At 41.4% G+C, this 21,355-nt stretch overlaps 1 protein-coding gene across 3 annotated transcripts; it reads left to right on the forward strand.

Annotated features, from left to right (window-relative positions):
- The first annotated feature begins 2,580 nt into the window (after positions 1–2,580).
- LOC113024535 (uncharacterized) lies at positions 2,581–21,305 on the forward strand. Of its 3 annotated transcripts, none has more exons than XM_026171719.1 (11): positions 2,581–2,689; positions 2,785–2,855; positions 2,947–3,067; positions 3,265–3,413; positions 4,219–4,328; positions 15,291–15,323; positions 15,408–15,570; positions 17,855–17,948; positions 18,057–18,135; positions 18,911–18,984; positions 19,076–21,305. In XM_026171719.1, the coding sequence occupies exons 1-11, from the start codon at positions 2,676–2,678 to the stop codon at positions 20,076–20,078; spliced, it is 1,911 nt and encodes a 636-aa protein (XP_026027504.1). In that variant the 5' UTR covers positions 2,581–2,675; the 3' UTR covers positions 20,079–21,305. The 3 variants fall into 3 exon arrangements, with proteins under 3 accessions (XP_026027504.1, XP_026027506.1, XP_026027511.1); XM_026171721.1 differs by lacking the exons at positions 2,581–2,689; positions 2,785–2,855; positions 2,947–3,067; positions 3,265–3,413; positions 4,219–4,328 and adding exons at positions 12,552–12,644; positions 12,918–13,032; positions 13,122–13,186; positions 13,266–13,386; positions 14,227–14,375 and having other exon boundaries at positions 15,181–15,323; XM_026171726.1 differs by lacking the exons at positions 2,581–2,689; positions 2,785–2,855; positions 2,947–3,067; positions 3,265–3,413; positions 4,219–4,328 and adding exons at positions 13,129–13,186; positions 14,227–14,375 and having other exon boundaries at positions 15,181–15,323.
- The last annotated feature ends 50 nt before the right edge of the window (positions 21,306–21,355 follow it).

Here is a 21,355-nt window from a genome sequence, read left to right on the forward strand (position 1 = left end):
ACAAACTCCAAAACACATTTCTAGCATGAACTGAACTTCCAAAGCAGAGCTACTAGATCACTTAAATTACACAATTGAAAGCATGTGTGTATTGTTTGTGTATTTATACACAGGCACTCATATATATATTCAAATAATTTTTAAAAAAGTTCATTTACCTGTTATTACCACACACCAAATCCGGTCATTGGTACTTGCTGGCTTGTGTAGCCACAAGATAACAAAGGCTCAACACTGCGCCCAGCATCCTGGAGCACTTCTGTTGTTCTTTTGTACGTGTTTTGAGTTTTTATGTGCTTCTGAGTTTTTATATGCTTCTGAGTTTTTACGTGCTTCGGAGTTTGTACGTGTTTTTACATGTTTTGGAGTTTTTACGTGTTTTGGAGTTTGTACGTGTTTTTACGTGTTTTGGAGTTTGTACATGCTTCAGAGTTCGTACGTGATTTGAAGTTTGTATGTGCTTTGTCTCTAGGGGCCACCGTAAATATACTTTTGAGTGAGTCCCCTTGTCCTCAAGGCCTGTGCCCCCCAGCTGTGTGGAGTCTTTCATAAACTGTTTATGCTGAGTCTGCAGAGGGTCCCGGTGATGTGGAAGACATCATGCCTCGTCCCTGTACCAAAGACGCCTCGTCCCAGTGGCCCCCAGGATTACAGGCCCGTGGCACTGACCTCCCACATCATGAAGACCCTGGAAAGGCTCATCCTGGACCAGCTGCGACCCATAGTAAGACCACATCTGGATCCCCTTCAGTTCGCTTATCAGCCTCGTCTCGGAACAGAGGACGCCATCATCTACCTGCTCAATCGTGTCTACACCCATCTGGACCAGCCGGCGAGCACTGTGAGGGTCATGTTTTTTGACTTTTCCAGTGCTTTCAACACCATCAGGCCGACCCTCCTGGGTGATAAGTTAGCAGCGATGCAGGTGGATGCTTCTCTGGTGTCCTGGATTGTTGATTACCTGACAGGAAGACCACAATATGTACGTCTCCCACAGTGTGTGTCTGACAAGGTGATCAGCAACACAGGGGCACCACAGGGGACTGTCCTCTCCCCCTTCCTCTTCACCCTCTACACCACAGACTTCAGCCACTGCACAGAGACCTGCCATCTTCAGAAGTTTTCTGATGACTCTGCGGTGGTTGGATGCATCAGCAGGGATGATGAGACAGAGTACCGGGCTGTGGTCGACTCCTTTGTCACGTGGTGTGAGCAGAATCATCTGCAGCTCAACGTGGCAAAGACCAAGGAACTGATCGTGGACTTCAGGAAGACCAGGAAACACTTGACCCCTGTTTCAATTCAGGGGGTCAGTGTTGACATTGTGGAGGACTATAAATACCTTGGAGTACACATTGACAATAAACTGGACTGGGCTAAAAACACCACAGCACTTTACAGGAAGGGCCAGAGTCGTCTCTATTTTTTGAGGCGACTGAGGTCCTTCAACATCTGCCAGAAAATGCTGAGGATTTTCTATGAGTCTGTGGTGGCCAGTGCGATCCTCTATGCTGTTGCATGCTGGGGGAGCAGGCTGAGGGTCGCAGATGCCAACAGACTTAATAAACTGATCCGTAAGGCCAGCAATGTTGTGGGGATGGAGCTGGACTCCCTCAAGGTGGTGTCGGAGAGGCGGATGCTGTCCAAGATAAAGACAATGTTGGATAACACCTCCCACCCACTCCATGACATGTTGGTCAGTCACAGGAGCTCGTTCAGTGAGAGACTGAGATTACCGAAAAGCACCACTGAACGACACAGGAAATCTTTCCTGCCTGTGGCCATCTCCCTGTACAACGCATCCACTTAACACACTGTTTGCTGCTACAACTACACATGTTTCTTTCCAAATATTTATTTATAAGTGATGTATGTATGTATGTATGTATGTATGTATATATATGTATATATTGTACTATTCTTAGTTAGCGTATTGTCTGTCTTGTCTTAATGTTGGTTTAAAATGGAGCACTGTAACAAAAAATAATTTCCCCCAGGGATCAATAAAGTATTCTGATTCTGATTCTGATTCTGATTCTGATTTATTCACTCCACATAAAATGTAATAAATAAATCATCTAATACAAAAATCAACTATTCACATTTCAAGTTTTAACTATTTACATTTTCAGCTTTTTCCTTTCACAAATTTAAAGTGAAAAGAACACAAAACACTGCAAACCACAACACAATTAAATATAAATTATAATATGAAAACTAAAAGAACATGCATATTCTCTGTCATATGGACCTGCATGAATAAACTTTCTCAATCCTTTATCATCTGCAACCGAAAATAGTTGTGGATGATTACTATACCTTTCTAATGTTGTTGTCCCTGCCTCTCTTTCTCTCTCTCTGGCTCTGTTCCTGTGCTACTGAGTGTAACTACCGCCCCTCCCCCCTCTGCCCAGTGTAAAGCACAAGGCTCGCGTGCAGAGTGAAGCGGAAAAAAAGTGCGAGAGAGAGGCTGAGAGAAAGAAAAAAAAAAAAAACACGTGACGGCTCGCGATAAGGAGCCGGCTCGCGTCGTTCACGTCAAAGAGTCGGCTCTAAGAGCCATTTCGTTCGCGAACGACCCATCACTAGGGCGTAAGCAGCGTTCGCATTCCCAGGATATAGACCGTAGCTGAGTGTTTTCCATAGCAGAAAAAAATGCACTCAGTTGTTTCATAATGGATTCAAATAGGTAAACTGATTAACTTGGAGTTGTCTTTCTTACTGAATCCGCCATGTTTGTTGAAAGAAAAGATCTCCTTTTGCGTTTCCCCTTTTCTTTTCCAGACGAGTCTGCACCAGGATCTCTGTTATCTTGCTTCTTTTAGCACACATCGCGACTGCAGCAGTTCTCTCTAGTATGTACATTACAGTGAACAAATGCTGTAATGGATTATTCTATGTGTGAATTCTTAATGAGCCACAATTTATAATTTATGTTTCGTGCAGGAAATATTCAGACAACTAACTCCAGTCTTGACTGTACCAACGACTTTGACGAGCTGATGTTGTGTCAGCTGGAGCTACAAAACTGCACTGAGTACAGTTTGACTCTCCAGAGTGTAGACGGGTATGACTGAGATGGTTTTTTTGGGGTTTTTTTTAGTCTTATTATAACACTGGCTTTTGTAAGCTAGAGGAAATAAAAATGTGGGATGGAGGCATTGGGTGAAAATGCTGTACATAAAAATGTAAGATTAGCTTAATCAGCATAAGATGTCATAAATATCATTTGTTTTAAACATTTTGTATTATTATTTCCCACAGTAAGAAGAATTGCTTTTTACAACAGTGTGGCACTGGACAATGTTGTTGCTCCTTTCGACTGATACTCGTGCTTGGAGAAACTCACACAGCAACTATCTGGAAAGATGGCAACGTCATGGAGTCAAAAGTTTTCAGTGTCACAGAGAGCAGTATGTTGACTTCTTTTAATTCAATTCAATTCAATTTTATTTATATAGCGCCAAATCACAACAAAAGTCGCCTCAAGGCGCTTCATAGATACAGAGAAAAACCCAACAATCATATGACCCCCTATGAGCAAGTACTTTGGCGACAGTGGGAAGGAAAAACTCCCTTTTAACAGGAAGAAACCTCCGGCAGAACCAGGCTCAGGGAGGGGCGGCCATCTGCTGCGACCGGTTGGGGTGAGAGAAGGAAGACAGGATAAAAGACATGCTGTGGAAGAGAAACGGAGGTTAATAACGGATATGATTCAATGCAGAGAGGTCTATTAACACATAGTGAGTGAGAAAGGTGACTGGAAAGGAAAAACTCAATGCATCATGGGAATCCCCCGGCAGCCTACGTCTATTGCAGCATAACTAAGGGAGGATTCAGGGTCACCTGGTCCAGCCCTAACTATATGCTTTAGCAAAAAGGAACGTTTTAAGCCTAATCTTAAAAGTAGAGATAGTGTCTGTCTCCCGAATCCAAACTGGAAGCTGGTTCCACAGAAGAGGGGCCTGAAAACTGAAGGCTCTCCCTCCCATTCTACTTTTAAATACTCTAGGAACAACAAGTAGGCCTGCAGAGCGAGAGCGAAGTGCTCTAATAGGGTGATATGGTGCTACAAGGTCATTAAGATAAGATCAGGCCTGATTATTTAAGACCTTGTATGTGAGGACCTTTTAAATTACAGCCCATAACTCTGCATCTGCCAGAAAGACCGGGCGAACAAACATTCACTTTAATGCTCTTGTTTCTGTTTCTGTACAGTAAAACCAAAAACTCCAACAATCAAATCAGTCAATAAATCTGAAGGGAATTCTGAAGTCATGTGGACGTCAAACATGGAGGGATTTATAAACAATGAAATGACTGCTGTGGTGACTGTAAATAGTCACTGTACTTGTTCTCCAATCTATTATAAAATTCTTGACAAATATCTGTTGTAAATTTCCTCTTCTTAATATTCTTAATATATAATGATCTATTTACCTTAATGTATTTCCATGTCCATGTAGGCCTTAAAGGCAACAATAATGTCTGACTAAATTCTTTGTCATATACTTTAAATGCTCCAGCTCTATCATCCCCAACCCACCCAAAACTATTTTTAAAATCCTTTCCCCTCTCCCAACAATTTCCTAACACTTTCTTAACAGATTGATTTTTTTATGACCTTTCAAATGTATCCAATAGTTAACCATTAACTGTTGCACAACACAACTGATGTTCCCAACCCTATTAAGAAGGCAAGAAATTCCACAAATGAACCCTAAAGCCACACCTGTAGAGTGAAAACCATTTCAGGTGACTACATCATGAAGCTCGTTGAGAGAAGGCCAAGGGTTTGCAGCACTGCCAACAGAGTAAAAGGTGGCTACATTGAGGAATCTAAAATATAAAACATATTTAAAGTTTTTTTTTCTTTGCTGCATAATTCCATATATCTTTTTTCATATCTCTGATGTCTTCAGTATGTATCTACAATGTAGAAAAAAAAATAAAAATAAATACATGAAAAGGTATGTCCCAACTTCTGACTGGTAGTGTGTATTCTTTATATATATTTCAGCACCGGACAAATCACAAACCAAAACTGAACTTCTTTCAATTCCCCTCCTAAATTTGTGGGACCTTTTTTCATATTTTTCAGTCTACACTTTAAAAACATTAATGGAACACATTCACAGTGTAACAACAGATAATATAATATATGAAAAAAGGAGAAAATAACTAAAACTTTTTTTCATTTTTTTACAGGCGCAACCACAGCCTAGCATGATTATGCCACATTGCAACACTTTCTTTCTCAACATTTTCCACCTATTTAAATTTTGAGTGGAAGCTTACAACACATCTTCTGGTCACTTTTTATGCTGTATATGTTACAAGATACAGCAAGATATCACACCCTTATTATTTTATACATAAAGTATGCCAATAAAAAATACTTATTTGATATAAGGGTTTTGGAGACAACAAAATTTTAGCAGCAAGGCTGAGATGGTTTATGCATGTGTAGGGGAGCGATAGTGAAAGGAGGGATATATTGGACAAAGAATGTAATATGGAGACGAAAAGTGTGGATGATGTGAAGAAGACTCACTAGTATGAGAGGAGTATTCATGCAACAGCAGGAGATGGAGGCAGATGAGCCATTCAGGAGGCAGCCAAAAGAAGAATATTAAATGTCAACGATGGGTTTCTTGTTGATGTGAAAAATTTACATCATAGTTCACCATTATCGCTCAAAGCCTCTTAAGCCCAGTCTAGTTCTCCAGGTTGAGTTATCCACACCCATAATACAATCCAACCATCCTTTTCTCTGCAATGTCTACTGACAGGTTTGATGACCCCTGCGGGGAAAGGCTCATCAGTGCCATCTGAGAACTCCTGGGCTCTCTGTTCCCCGATTATATAGCTGTGGTTGGCACATCATTCTGCCTCTCATGCACCTGCCTGCCTGCCACCTCGCCATGCTTCAACGTACTTTCTTTATGTTGTTTAAGCACTTGTGATATCCATACTCACCTAATACTAAAGGAATATCAACGTGTGTCACACTCACTCATTCGATGAATCACTGCTTCATGTTTAATGTGAAAGAATCACCTTAAAAAATTTTGCACAGAGGAGCAAAGCAAACACAGACTTGTAGCTTATGATTACTAAATTTCATCTTTCATCAACTGTCAAATTTACAGAATAACTGTTGTTGTTTCTTGTCTTGTCATGTTTCATGCAGAGCTGTTATGACAGAGGCATCTTTGAAAATTAAGCTGTTTGTGTAGTGTAAAATTACACAAGCTAAGCTAAAATCATAGAAAAAGCATCTGATTTTATTTGAAATAAACAAACCACTTCCTAAAATGTAAATGTTTAGGACAAATACAGTAAGATTGTGCTAATACTTTTTCATAAACATATTGCTTAATCCAGTGTACCGTGAATCATTACAGAAAATGGAAGATGCTCCTCTGTCAAAGTGGTGCCTGCTAACACTTTGTAATCTAAGATAAATGCAAAATCACAGTTTGCAGGGTTGCTGTCAGGGTCCTACCCGGTGTTTTGATTTTGTATTATTATCTTTTATTAGTCTGTGGTTTCTTCTTGATTCGTGTTTACTAGTGTTTTGGTTTCTGTTTTGTATTTCTAGTTCGTAGGTTTTGGATTCCTTTGCTCCTCATGCCACTCTGGTCCCTGTACTCTGGCTCTCTCTGTTTCGTGTCTCTGAGTCTGTCTGTAAGTTCAGTCTGTCTATTTCCTGTTTTATTTTGAAGGTCCATGTCTGGTGTCACTGTATTCAGTTTTCCGCCATCCCTGTTTCGTCATGTTAATTAGGTTCAGCCGTGTCTCCCTCCTGTTTGCTATTCCTTGTTTCCCTCCGTGTATTTAAAAGTGTGTGTTTGCCTTTGCTCGTTGTCGGTCCGTCTGCGTTTCTCTGCTCATCATCCCGTGTTCCTCCCTGCATGTTATGATTTCAGGTTTGTTCACTAGTTTTCCCAGTTCAGCTTAGTTCTGTCCTCGCCATCCTAGCTTTTGCTTGTTTTCACCTCCTGATAATAAAGCTCACTCGCATCAAAGACAGTGCCTGCATCTTGGATCCTTCTCTTAACCCCATAGCTGCTTAATGAACAGTTCAAAGACATACAGTTTTAAATTTAAAATAATTGATTGTTTTATATATATATATATATATATATATATATATATATATATATATATAGCAGTGATCAGTGAGATGCTTGGCTACAAGTTGAACAGCGACAAGGGGCAGTACCCTCCATGGAGAAGGAGGCTAGAGGGCAAGATCAAAGTAGCACGGAGGGAGGTTAGCCAACTAACGGAGTTGCAGCAAGGTGCGACAAATAAGGTGCCTAAGAAATACAGCAAGCTGTCCATACCTGAGGCCTTGGAAACTGCCAAGCAAAGACTCACAGCCTTGGCCAGCCGCTTGAGGAGGTACACCAGAGAGATAGAAGGCAGGAGAATAAACCAGCTGTCCTCCACAGAACCAGCAAAGGTGTACTCTCAGTGGCAAGGGAACAATAAGAGAACAGCACCACCAAGGCTGGAGACGGAGCAATACTGGAAGAGCATATGGGAGACGGACACAACCCATAACGGCAATGCTCAGTGGCTAGAGGATCTGAGGGCAGACCACAGCGATCTCCCTGAACAGGGTCCAGTAACCATCACAGTGGCAGATATCCAAGAAAGGGTCTCCAGTATGAAGAGTTGGACAGCACCAGGGCCCGACATGGTTCACGCCTACTGGCTGAAGAAGCTGACTGCACTCCACGAGCGTCTGGCAGCACAAATGAACCAGCTGCTAGTTAACGAGAGACACCCGGAATGGCTAACTGAAGGCCGGACGGTCCTGATCCCCAAGGACCCCAAGAAGGGACCGGTCCCCTCCAACTACCGTCCAATAACCTGCCTCAGTACTACATGGAAGCTCCTGTCAGGCATCATATCGGCTAAGATGAACAGGCACATGGGTCAATACATGAGCGGGACACAGAAAGGAATTGGCAAGAATACCAGAGGCGCAAAACACCAGCTACTGGTAGACAGAACAATCAGCCGAGACTGCAAGACCAGACTGACCAACCTGTGCACTGCCTGGATTGATTACAAGAAGGCCTATGACTCAATGCCCCACAGCTGGATACTGGAATGCCTAGAATTGTACAAGATCAATGGGACCCTAAGAGCCTTCATCAGGAACTCAATGGGGATGTGGCGTACAACACTAGAGGCCAACTCCAAGCCCATAGCACAAGTCACCATCAAGTGCGGGATCTACCAAGGAGATGCTCTGTCCCCACTGCTGTTCTGCATAGGCCTGAACCCCCTCAGTGAGATCATTAACAAGACTGGCTATGGATACCGACTACGGAACGGAGCAGTTGTCAGCCACCTCCTGTACATGGATGACATCAAGCTGTATGCCAAGAGTGAACGAGACATCGATTCACTGATCCACACTACCAGGCTATACAGCAATGACATTGGAATGTCGTTCGGACTGGAGAAGTGTAGTCGGATGGTAACAAAGAGAGGGAAGGTAGTCAGAACTGAGGGGATTGAACTACCAGAAGGCAACATTGCAGACATAGAGGACAGTTACAAGTACTTGGGGATCCCACAGGCGAATGGGAACCATGAAGAGGCCGCTAGAAAAGCTGCAACCACCAAGTACCTGCAGAGGGTCAGGCAAGTCCAGAGGAGTCAGCTGAATGGTAAGAACAAGATCCGGGCCATCAACACTTACGCCCTGCCCGTGATCAGGTACCCTGCTGGGGTAATAGGCTGGCCAAAGGAGGAGATAGAAGCCACTGACATAAAGACAAGAAAGCTCCTTACCATGCATGGAGGGTTTCACCCCAAATCCAGCACCCTGAGGCTGTACGCTAAGCGGAAGGAAGGGGGCCGGGGACTGGTGAGTGTCAGCACCACAGTCCAGGATGAGACAACGAACATCCAAGAATACATTGGGAAGATGGCCCCAACTGACCGAGTGCTCAGTGAATACCTCAGGCAGCAGAAACCCAAGAAAGAGGAGGGAGACGAGGAACCATCATGGAAGGACAGGCCCCTGCACGGTATGTACCACCGGCAGATAGAGGAGGTGGCTGATATCCAGAAATCCTACCAGTGGCTGGACAAAGCTGGACTGAAAGACAGCACAGAGGCACTAATCATGGCAGCACAAGAACAAGCTCTGAGCACAAGATCCATAGAGGCTGGGGTCTATCACACCAGGCAAGACCCCAGGTGCAGGCTGTGTAAAGATGCCCCTGAGACAATCCAGCACATAACAGCAGGGTGCAAGATGCTAGCAGGCAAGGCATACATGGAACGCCATAACCAAGTGGCCGGCATAGTGTACAGGAACATCTGTGCCGAGTATAACCTGGAAGTCCCGAGGTCAAAATGGGAGATGCCCCCAAGGGTGGTGGAGAATGACCGAGCTAAGATCCTGTGGGACTTCCAGATACAGACGGACAAAATGGTGGTGGCTAACCAACCGGACATAGTGGTGGTAGACAAACAGAAGAAGACGGCCGTAGTGATCGATGTAGCGGTTCCGAATGACAGCAATATCAGGAAGAAGGAACACGAGAAGCTGGAGAAATACCAAGGGCTCAGAGAAGAGCTCGAGAGGATGTGGAGGGTGAAGGTAACGGTGGTCCCCGTGGTAATCGGAGCACTAGGTGCGGTGACTCCCAAGCTAGGCGAGTGGCTCCAGCAGATCCCGGGAACAACATCGGAGATCTCTGTCTAGAAGAGCGCAGTCCTGGGAACAGCTAAGATACTGCGCAGGGCCCTCAAGCTCCCAGGCCTCTGGTAGAGGACCCGAGCTTGAAGGATAAACCGCCCGCAGGGGCGTGCTGGGTGTTTTTTTATATATATATATTTGCAATCACGCACAGTATACTTTTAGACTAGATCTTTACGGTCCTTTTTACTGACAGTTCAACACAACAGTTAATGTGTTATCCAAATTGCACCACACTACCAAAACACTTCTAGTTTAACTCAGGATCAACTCTTGGACAAGAACAGTACAAGACATATTTTTGGTCTTCAAACAAGGAAACGTCACTGAGAATACATTTAGTTAAAAAAAAGAAAGAAAGAAAGGTAGCACAGGTAGCATCATAACATGTCTATTAATATGTTTTTTGGTTGTTGTTTTCTTTTTTCAAATAAAGATCCCATCAAAGCAAAATGTCACATTTTATTTTATGACAGTTGTGAATATATTGATTAAAAGTGTGCAAAATGATGCAGTAGAGCAATACAACTGTAGAACTGCAGATATCTTTTGTATATACTGTACATCTGAAGTTGAAAAGTGTTCCCTTTTAAATGTGATCACAAATTCTTCTCAACATTGCATCTGGTCTAATATATGAATCAGAAAAATAAAACTAAAACTTTTTTCTGTCTGATCCATCTTGGCAAAGTTTAGCACCTACCATTACATCATCAAGTATTTTGTACTCTCGTCCACCAGTGTCTAAACTCCAGGTGGTCCTGATCTAATCCCTATCAACACTGGGATACCATTCCGCCAAGTCGCGCCATCAGAGTCTAACCACTAAATACCTTTATTTAAATTCTGTACATCATGTTCATTTCATTTTAATGATTTCTCCTTATGTGTGTGTGTGTGTGTGTGTGTGTGTGTGTGTGTGTGTGTGTGTGTGTGTGTGTGTAGAGAGAGAGAGAGGCAGCCCATCCAATCCAACACACACATAATGTTATGTGTAATTGTCAATGGAAAATTGTATTTAGTAGTCAGTATAATCTTTTAGTGATATAAGTTTGCTTATGGTAGGATGCTGTTTGTAGTTATTTGTATTAGGAAATGTTTAACCATGTATACTTAGAGGCATATAATCAATTGTGTAGTGACAAGATGTGTGATCTCTAGCAGGCTGCAGGCTTGGTTCACCCCCCACATCCTGGGAGCGTGGGAGAGGTCGCACCTTGTTTTATTGTTTTAACGTAGCTATGTCTGTTTTAGTCTAAGTGCTTTAACTGCTGGACTTCCTCACCGTGCCATCTAGGGTGGGGGAGACTACCCTCTTTATGACCAAGGATGTACCTTTTGTGTTTGTATGTTATATGACCCTTTTGATCAGCAGTGACACACACACACACACACACACCACACACACACCATACACACACACATACGCTCAAGAGTATAAATAAAGACCAGGGCAGTTCTCTCACTGGAGTCTCTTAGTGTGGAGACTGCCCTTGCTAGCAAGAACTTCTGTGTGTTTCTCTTCTCTGAGTCTTTACTGAAGAAGTGTTTTAGAACATTTTCCCTAACAGTAATGATGACAAATAACTAAGGCAAAAAATATTCAACACAGGAAGAATGAGAGGTGCAAGCAAAAAAAGTATGGGATTTCATGACACCAGCTGAAATCTATCAGTAATTAGAAAGCAATGCTCCCACTTAATACAAATTAAGTTTAGCTGGTTCAGTCCAAACATATAGTCTGTGAAAAGCTTTCTCATTAAACATGGTGAGCGCTCTCACAACCTTCGCAACCCTATTATTGCAAAACAAATGTACATAGCATACAAACAATGGTTACAGAAGAATTTCTAAACTACTGAAGGTTCCAGTAAACATTGTTGGGGCCATAATTCGGAAGTGGCGAGGACATCATTTCACCATAAACCAGCCATGGCCAAGTGGTCCCTGCAAGATTTCAGAGATCGAGTGAAATAAATTATCAAAAGATTTGTCAAAAAGCCAAAAGTCACTGGTGGAGAGCTACAGAAAGACCTGGAAGCAGGAAGTACAATGGTTTCAAAGAAAACTATAAGTAATGCACTCAACTGCCATGGCCTGTGTGCACATTCACCACACAAGACTATTGCTAAAGAAAAAGCATGTTGAAGCTTTTTCAAATTTTAAGGAACAAGATTTAGAGAAAAAAAAACGGCTGTGAAATACACTCGTGTATAATCTGGCCAGATGAGACGAAAATTTTACTTTTTGGATCCCCTACTACAAACATTGTTTGGAGGTCAAAAGGTACTGCATATCATGGTGTGAGGCTCTTTTTCAGAGCGTCACTGGCATTCTTCATATGACTGAAAGAAGGCTAAATAGAAAAATGTATGGAGACATTCTAGATAAAAATCTGCTGCCATGGACCAGGATGATGAAGATGAAATAAGGGGGGTCCTTTCAGCAAATACATTGATCCCAAATACACAGCCGAGGAAACTCTCAATGGGTTTCTGAAAAAGAAAATAAATCTGCTAGAATAGCCCAGCCAATCACCTGACCTGAATCCATCTTAAAATCAGTGGAAAGAAGAGAAGCTCAAAGTTCATCAAAGAGGCCCACAGAACTTCAGAATTTGAAGAGTGTTTGTGTGGAACAACGGGCCACACAAGACACCTCAAAGCTGTCATTACCAACAAAGTTGGTAATATTTTTGTTGAAGTATTAAATAGATTTCATTAAGCGTATTCAATACGGCTGTGTCAGATAATTCATTCCTCTGTGGGGCATAGGCCAACATGCTATTAGTCACTTTCACCTTTCACAATAAATGCTCTCAATGTGCTAACAGCTGAGAAAAGACACGAGACATGAGTAGAAACCACACAACACAGTACAGAGGGACATGTTAACGGGTGCCTGTGATGTGGTAGGAAAAATATCGATGCTTGCTTTAAATCTTCATATGTACATGTTTTATTTGTTATTTTTATTTTTTGTCGGGGGTGTTTGTTTTAATTTCAACCCAATTTCCTCACTCTACACAAACACTGGGATTTCAGTAGCTGTTTTAAGTCGACTCGCCGCACCCCGGCTACTGTTGTGGGCTTTATGCGCACGGTTCTGTCTTTCTAAAGAAATGTGAGTAGGACTGACTTCCCCTAATGTGGCGCAATATATCCTTCTATCGCTCCCATAACAGGAAGACTGTGAGACTCGGGCGTAAGCAGCGTTCGCGTACCCAGGATATAGACCGTAGCTGTGTATTTTCCATAGCAGAAAAATGCACTAACTCATCTTACAATGGATTCAAATAGGTAAACTGAATAACTTGGAGTTGTCTTTCTTACTGAATCCGTCATGTTTGTTGAAAGAAAATATCTCTCTTTCCCTTTTTCTTTTCCAGACGAGTCTGCAACAGGATCTCTGTTATCTTCCTTCTTTTAGGGCACATCGTGACTGTTCCCTTTGGTATGTAGCTCACAGTAAACGAATTAATTGTTGTGTGAAATCCTAAGGAGCCACAATTTATAATTTATGTTTCGTGCAGGAAATAATCAGACAACTAACTCCAGTCTTGACTGTACCAACGACTTTGACGAGCTGATGTTGTGTCAGCTGGAGCTACAAAACTGCACTGAGTACAGTTTGACTCTCCAGAGTGTAGACGGGTATGACTGAGATGGTTTTGTTTGGTTTTAGTCTAATTTTAATATTAACCTGATGACATTTAAACCAGCTGCGTCACTTTGAGTGGATCCTGCTTTTGTTAATAGCTCTGAACTGTCGACTTAGTGTGCGGAGCAGGGACTGTAACAGCGGGTTCTTTCGGCGGGTTTGTACTTGCTTTGACTTGACTCATTAAGTGGATGCATATTTGGACTGATATGCGGGAGTATTGTTGCTGGTTGTTTGTTGTGTCCCTGCTTGTTTTAGGGGTGCGACTGATCCTCACAGAAATGATCCTAACAAACTGAAAGTGAAGCATGTTATAATGCTGAACTAAAGTAAATAAAAGTAAATAAAATGATAAATATTAACATTCACGTGAAGAACATATATATTGTACTTCTTGTTAGTGGATTTTTGTATTTGTACACTTCCTTTGGCCGCTCCCTTATTGACATGGGGTCTCCGCAGCAATGTTATTGGAGCTTTGGTTTTGTTTTGTTTTTCTCGAGATTCGTAAGGGGTTGTCTCCTCCCAGAATAAAACACCACAATTTTTTTGTTTATTAGGCGAAGGTGTAAACCACCACACTATGGAGCCTAACTCTTCCATTTCAACTCCTCTTTTATCTAGTGATCATCTTGGGATTTCAGGGGGAATGCTTTCATTTTCCAGCCGTGATTTTGTGAGACTCAAACACTGGCTTTTGTAAGCTAGAGGAAATAAAAATGTGGGATGGAGCCACAATTTATAATTACATAAAAATGTAAGATTAGCTTAATCAGCATAAGATGTCATAAATATCATTTGTTTTAAACATTTTGTATTATTATTTCCCACAGTAAGAAGAATTGCTTTTTACAACAGTGTGGCACTGGACAATGTTGTTGCTCCTTTCGACTGATACTCGTGCTTGGAGAAACTCACACAGCAACTATCTGGAAAGATGGCAACGTCATGGAGTCAAAAGTTTTCAGTGTCACAGAGAGCAGTATGTTGACTTCTTTTAATTCAATTCAATTCAATTTTATTTATATAGCGCCAAATCACAACAAAAGTCGCCTCAAGGCGCTTCATAGATACAGAGAAAAACCCAACAATCATATGACCCCCTATGAGCAAGCACTTTGGCGACAGTGGGAAGGAAAAACTCCCTTTTAACAGGAAGAAACCTCCGGCAGAACCAGGTTCAGGGAGGGGCGGCCATCTGCTGCGACCGGTTGGGGTGAGAGAAGGAAGACAGGATAAAAGACATGCTGTGGAAGAGAAACAGAGGTTAATAACGGATATGATTCAATGCAGAGAGGTCTATTAACACATAGTGAGTGAGAAAGGTGACTGGAAAGGAAAAACTCAATGCATCATGGGAATCCCCCGGCAGCCTACGTCTATTGCAGCATAACTAAGGGAGGATTCAGGGTCACCTGGTCCAGCCCTAACTATATGCTTTAGCAAAAAGGAAAGTTTTAAGCCTAATCTTAAAAGTAGAGATAGTGTCTGTCTCCCGAATCCAAACTGGAAGCTGGTTCCACAGAAGAGGGGCCTGAAAACTGAAGGCTCTCCCTCCCATTCTACTTTTAAATACTCTAGGAACAACAAGTAGGCCTGCAGAGCGAGAGCGAAGTGCTCTAATAGGGTGATATGGTACTACAAGGTCCTTAAGATAAGATGGGGCCTGATTATTTAAGACCTTGTATGTGAGGACCTTTTAAATTACAGCCCATAACTCTGCATCTGCCAGAAAGACCGGGCGAACAAACATTCACTTTAATGCTCTTGTTTCTGTTTCTGTACAGTAAAACCAAAAACTCCAACAATCAAATCAGTCAATAAATCTGAAGGGAATTTTGAAGTCATGTGGACGTCAAACATGGAGGGATTTATAAACAATGAAATGACTGCTGTGGTGACTTACTATAAAAAAGGAGAAACAGAAAAGGTAGGAACAATGCCACAGTAACTATTTGTTCTGGAGATGTAAACATGGACAACTGTCAAACTCATTTTTGTTCCTCCATACTAGACATCTGGACCTTTCAAACCAGCCACAGTTGATGGACTAAATTACTATATAATAAAAGGTCAAGACCTGGATCCCAGTTCAGCATATGTGGTCAGCGTGAAAAGCTTCATAAGTCTGAGTGGCAAGTTCAGTGACAGTAGCGAAGAGTGGGAATTTCAAACTGGTAAGTATTGTCTTTTTTCAGTTTTAAATTCTGTATTTCTTAACTGTGTTAAGAGGCCCAAATTATATTTCTATTACACATTCAGCTGAAAAATAATGAGTTTTAATATTAACTCTCAAACTAACTTTCATGGAAGCCGCTGTCTCCAGAGAAAAGTGGAGATGAGCTCCTCAGATTGTAACATTAAAGCTGAACTACAATGTCCTGTATTCAAACATAAAAGATCCTTGAATATCTCAAAAGCAAAGCGATGCATACTTTGCTGTGAAGGTTCAGTTTGTTCATTTGAATTTTTCTCCAAAACAACCGAATTACTATGATGTCATGTCCTTCTATTTACGTTCCAGAGAGTGCACTCACATTTGTTATTTGCATTAGTGTTAATATGTACTTTCTCCAAACACTTTGAATAATGTGGTTATTGCGTTAAACTTCCTGACTTACAGTGGGGCAAAAAAGTATTTAGTCAGCCACCGATTGTGCAAGTTCCCCCACCTAAAATGATGACAGAGGTCAGTAATTTGCACCAGAGGTACACTTCAACTGTGAGAGACAGAATGTGAAAAAATAATCCATGAATCCACATGGTAGGATTTGTAACGAATTTATTCGTAAATCAGGGTGGAAAATAAGTATTTGGTCAATAACAAAAATACAACTCAATACTTTGTAACATAACCTTTGTTGGCAATAACAGAGGTCAAACGTTTACTATAGGTCTTTACCAGGTTTGCACACACAGTAGTTGGTATTTTGGCCCATTCCTCCATGCAGATCTTCTCGAGAGCAGTGATGTTTTGGGGCTGTCGCCGAGCAACACGGACTTCCAACTCCCGCCACAGATTTTCTATGGGGTTGAGGTCTGGAGACTGGCTAGGCCACTCCAGGACTTTCAAATGCTTCTTACGGAGCCACTCCTTTGTTGCCCGGGCGGTGTGTTTTGGATCATTGTCATGTTGGAAGACCCAGCCTCGTTTCATCTTCAAAGTTCTCACTGATGGAAGGAGGTTTTGGCTCAAAATCTCACGATACATGGCCCCATTCATTCTGTCCTTAACACGGATCAGTCGTCCTGTCCCCTTGGCAGAAAAACAGCCCCATAGCATGATGTTTCCACCCCCATGCTTCACAGTAGGTATGGTGTTCTTGGGATGCAACTCAGTATTCTTCTTCCTCCAAACACGACGAGTTGAGTTTATACCAAAAAGTTCTACTTTGGTTTCATCTGACCACATGACATTCTCCCAATCCTCTGCTGTATCATCCATGTGCTCTCTGGCAAACTTCAGACGGGCCTGGACATGCACTGGCTTCAGCAGCGGAACACGTCTGGCACTGCGGGATTTGATTCCCTGCCGTTGTAGTGTGTTACTGATGGTGACCTTTGTTACTTTGGTCCCAGCTCTCTGCAGGTCATTCACCAGGTCCCCCCGTGTGGTTCTGGGATCTTTGCTCACCGTTCTCATGATCATTTTGACCCCACGGGATGAGATCTTGCGTGGAGCCCCAGATCGAGGGAGATTATCAGTGGTCTTGTATGTCTTCCATTTTCTGATGATTGCTCCCACAGTTGATTTTTTCACACCAAGCTGCTTGCCTATTGTAGATTCACTCTTCCCAGTCTGGTGCAGGTCTACAATACTTTTCCTGGTGTCCTTCGAAAGCTCTTTGGTCTTGGCCATGGCGGAGTTTGGAGTCTGACTGTTTGAGGCTGTGGACAGGTGTCTTTCATACAGATGATGAGTTCAAACAGGTGCCATTCATACAGGTAACGAGTGGGGGACAGAAAAGCTTCTTACAGAAGACGTTACAGGTCTGTGAGAGCCAGAGATTTTCCTTGTTTGAGGTGACCAAATACTTATTTTCCACCCTGATTTACGAATAAATTCTTTACAAATCCTACCATGTGAATTCATGGATTTTTTTTTTTTCACATTCTGTCTCTCACAGTTGAAGTGTACCTCTGGTGCAAATTACTGACCTCTGTCATCATTTTAAGTGGGGAAACTTGCACAATCGGTGGCTGACTAAATACTTTTTTGCCCCACTGTATGTCACAATACAAATTGAACCTGTTCTTCATTATCATTTTCATCCTCTCCCCTGTTTTCATTTTTGCTTGAATTGTTGGTCACAAAGGTTTTGTTTATGCTTTTGGAAATGACAAAGAATACAAAAGCTGATTCATACTTTTGTCTGTATACAGTAGTGTTTGCTCATAGTTGTGTATTTTCTGTACAAATAGAAAAAGCATTCAACTTTTTTCAAACGCCTACCTTCACAGCTCGCTCCCCACACTACCTGCTCGTGGTTATCATCATCTGCCTCAGTATTGCTGCCGTCATCTTAAGCGCTGTTATGTGTGGCTGTTATTTCAAGTAGGTTGTGCATATAAAAAGTTAGTTTTTTCTGCCAGTGCACATTTCTCCTAAATACTAGAGCTTTTTTATTTTTTGTTGATTTATTTTTTTAACATTTCCTTTTAGGTTTAAAATAAACTGGTGGGATGTAGTTACCAAACCTCCAAATCCAAGCTTTCTTAATATCTATCCAAACAAGGAACAGGTGAGACATATTTCACACTAGTTAAAAGCTTCTGACTTGATAGTAATAATTGTGGGAAATTTTTATTAATTTTTTTTCATTACTTCTTCATTAATAGCAATTCATTGGATTTATGTTCCGTCCTTAACCTCCTAAGACCTGAAGTCTTCCACGGCATGCATTTTTAATTTCTCTTTGATATTTGGGCATATTGGGACTCAATGAATGTAAAAACAAAGAATTACCAGATTTTGTTTTTTTTTTTTACCTTAAATCTGTTTTTAGGAAAAAAAATTTAGGAAAAATAAGAGCCACATATTCATTTAAAATTTTGATAGAACAGTAGCAGCATAATGTCCTTGTAAGTGGATATCAGGCCCTTGTAGAGCAAAATTGAGTATTTTGGTCTAAATAACCCAAAATGTGATGTCCACATATGTGGACGCCAGGTCCTAGGAGGTTAAATAGCAGTTTGGTTGGGACTGTTATACTCAGAAGAACAGTGTTATTTCCATCTGCAGTCATTTATATTCTTAGTATGGCTCTCTTCGCTGACTTCCTCACCCTTCCGTGTGTTTCATGAGCACAGATCAAACATGAATACATGGGCTGGAGGAGGTTTGCACCAATGGTAGGCAGGCTAAAACAACTTAATTAGTTCACTGAGTATAACATTTACTGACGGCGCCCTGCACCTTATATCGGATAGTACTTCTCACACAATCTGACAGGATTACAGCTGAGCTTGAATTTATGACCTGCGTCATGTTTAAGACTGCTAATCCCTTTTGTTTAGGTCTTAAAACCTGAGCCATCCATTACCTCCACTATCTGCATTGAGCCCCTTATACCAGATGACAGTAAACTGGGGTCAGTATTGGCTCTATTGATGCATCAGCATTACAAGATATTTTCTTGAGGATTTTTATCTGGCAGTTTCAGTAATTGTTTCTCTACTCAGGTCGAAGATGTCACTGACAGACACAAGCAGTGGAAGCCTTCAGCAAACCAGTGGGATCAGCACGGGCTCCTCCGATCTCAGTTATGCGAATGCCGAACCCCCTGAGACTATGAACGAAGAACCTCCTATCACTAAAGCTGTTCATGATGTGCTTTCTAAACTTTTCCTGAATATTAGCCCCATATCACCAGTGACCACCAGTCCCCTTACACAATTAATGAATATGCAAAAAAGCGATTTATGCTCAGCTCCCTACAGTCCGTGTAGTGTCCAAGCTAATGACACCAGTTCAGGATCATCTGTATTTGAAAATAAAACCTATTCCCTCCTAATCCCCGTCTCTGAACATCAGGCCATGACGGGCGACTTGGAGGCACAGGAGAAGGCTGAAATGCTTTGTGTCCCTGATTACCATCCCAGTAAGAGCGACATGGGAATTTGTCCTCATCAGCTGCTACCATCTTGTCAAGTTCCTGCTCAGCAGGATTCTGGTTCATTTCTAAGGCAACCAAACATGCCATATCAATCCTACAAAGCAGATTCTGGGACATTTTCATATGAAGAAGACACCAGCTTGTCCTCTGTCTCTAGTGGGACTAATGCATCTGATCCTTGTGAATTTTCATCCAGAGCTGAGGCAGAGTTTGAGAGCTCTGATGAGGTCATCAGTGGTAAACCAAAGCTAGGTGAAGAGGTCACAATTTGTGATGAAAATCCCTGTTATGGTTGTGTGCCTAAAGGGTCAAACAGCTTTCTTGCAATGGATGATGACTACCAGGCACTTCCAAGTCTGGAGAAACAACCTGATATTTTGCTTTTAGAGCAAGGAAATGGTGAGTACGAAAAATTATTCAAAAAGACTCCTCAAAGCATCTTAAGTGAAGTCTTTCCAGGTTTTATCCACAATGTCCAGGGCGGGCAGCTCCAAATACCTTTTCCCCCCTTAATGTCTGTTGACCACTCTGTGCCAATAATTACAGATGCTGGCTATCGAGCTGTGTAGCACTGTGACTGTGACCTATGGTTCATTCTTGAACTTGGATACGGTTTTAAAATTGTAACTCAAGAGCCAATTAGTGTCTGTTTTTTGCACTGCATGGGATCTTTACACTGTAAGTCCTGCTTTTACATATAAATGTATACATTTTCAATATAGAGCATCCACAGGTATTCATTCTGAAAACATTTCAACTGTAAATACTTTCTTTCTGAAGTTTTTGATTGAAAATTGTGAAGTGTCCATGAAACTTCCACATAAAATGACTGATATCAGATATCAACCAGTATGCGCCTGTAGCCTTAATATTTTCAGTATTTGTTTTCTACAAAGGGATAGGCAAAACAGCTCCCATCACATCATTTATCTACATTCCACATCTGATATTGAACAAAGTGAATTTTCTTTCTTCTTTTTGTTCAGTTTGGTTTGTGTTGCCGTTTGTTTTTAAATGTCATTCTGCATTTCTTTTTGAAGACAGATTCCTTAAATGCATAAAGGCTGAGATGACTAAGCTGTATCAAATCTGTCTAAAATGTCAACTCAGTAATCCCCTTGAGCCATTTTAGAGTTTTCATTTAAATCTCAGTTTAAAAGAATAGAAAAGAGAGACAATTTGCCCATTAAGTCTAAACCTTTTAAGTAGGAATTACATTGGAAATGGCTGCACTCTCTGACTAAAACAAGCCGCAACACTTATCTGCCCTTCAGGGCTGCTGTTCAGAGTTATGAAATTACTTCCTCATTGCTCTTCTTTGGAACTGTTGATCTGTTTCCACAGAAGCACACGTCATCGCCTTCAGCATGTTGTAGTTGTCAAAATAAAAACATAGTTACTTTTTAATATATGCAACTGAAAGAAACAACTTTATTCTGTATTTGGGTGATGTGAATCTTAATTTTCTGTTGTATAAAAAAGTTCAAATAAATGTGAATACTTCTGAGTTGTGTTTCCTTCAACGAGACAAACAGGTTTGAATGATCCACAACAAGCTTTGTCCGCTGTGTGCTTTGGTACACCAATGAAATTTGGTAATGCATTTTTGAGATTATATCTTATACATAATTGAATTGACCATAATGCAAAATACAATTCAAAAGTATATACCTTAAGTAGGATACATGTTATTTGCTTTTTGGATCCCCATGTAGTAAATATGTGTACTTAAACATGACAGTGGACTAATGTAAACTAGTGTTTATGTGCTACTTAAAATAAAGACATCAAGCATTTATGGTGAGTGAAAGTCACTATATTCTATACTACATAGTGCATATGTGTG

The sequence above is a fragment of the Astatotilapia calliptera genome, chromosome 1, assembly GCF_900246225.1.
Source record: "Astatotilapia calliptera chromosome 1, fAstCal1.2, whole genome shotgun sequence".
NCBI classification, from domain to species: Eukaryota; Metazoa; Chordata; class Actinopteri; order Cichliformes; family Cichlidae; genus Astatotilapia; species Astatotilapia calliptera.

Coding starts and splice junctions, on each gene's coding strand:
- LOC113024535 (XM_026171719.1), top strand. Junction 3,414..4,218: donor TTTCAGTGTCACAGAGAGCA/GTATGTTGACTT, acceptor GTTTCTGTACAG/TAAAACCAAAAACTCCAACA. Junction 18,985..19,075: donor CCAGATGACAGTAAACTGGG/GTCAGTATTGGC, acceptor TTCTCTACTCAG/GTCGAAGATGTCACTGACAG.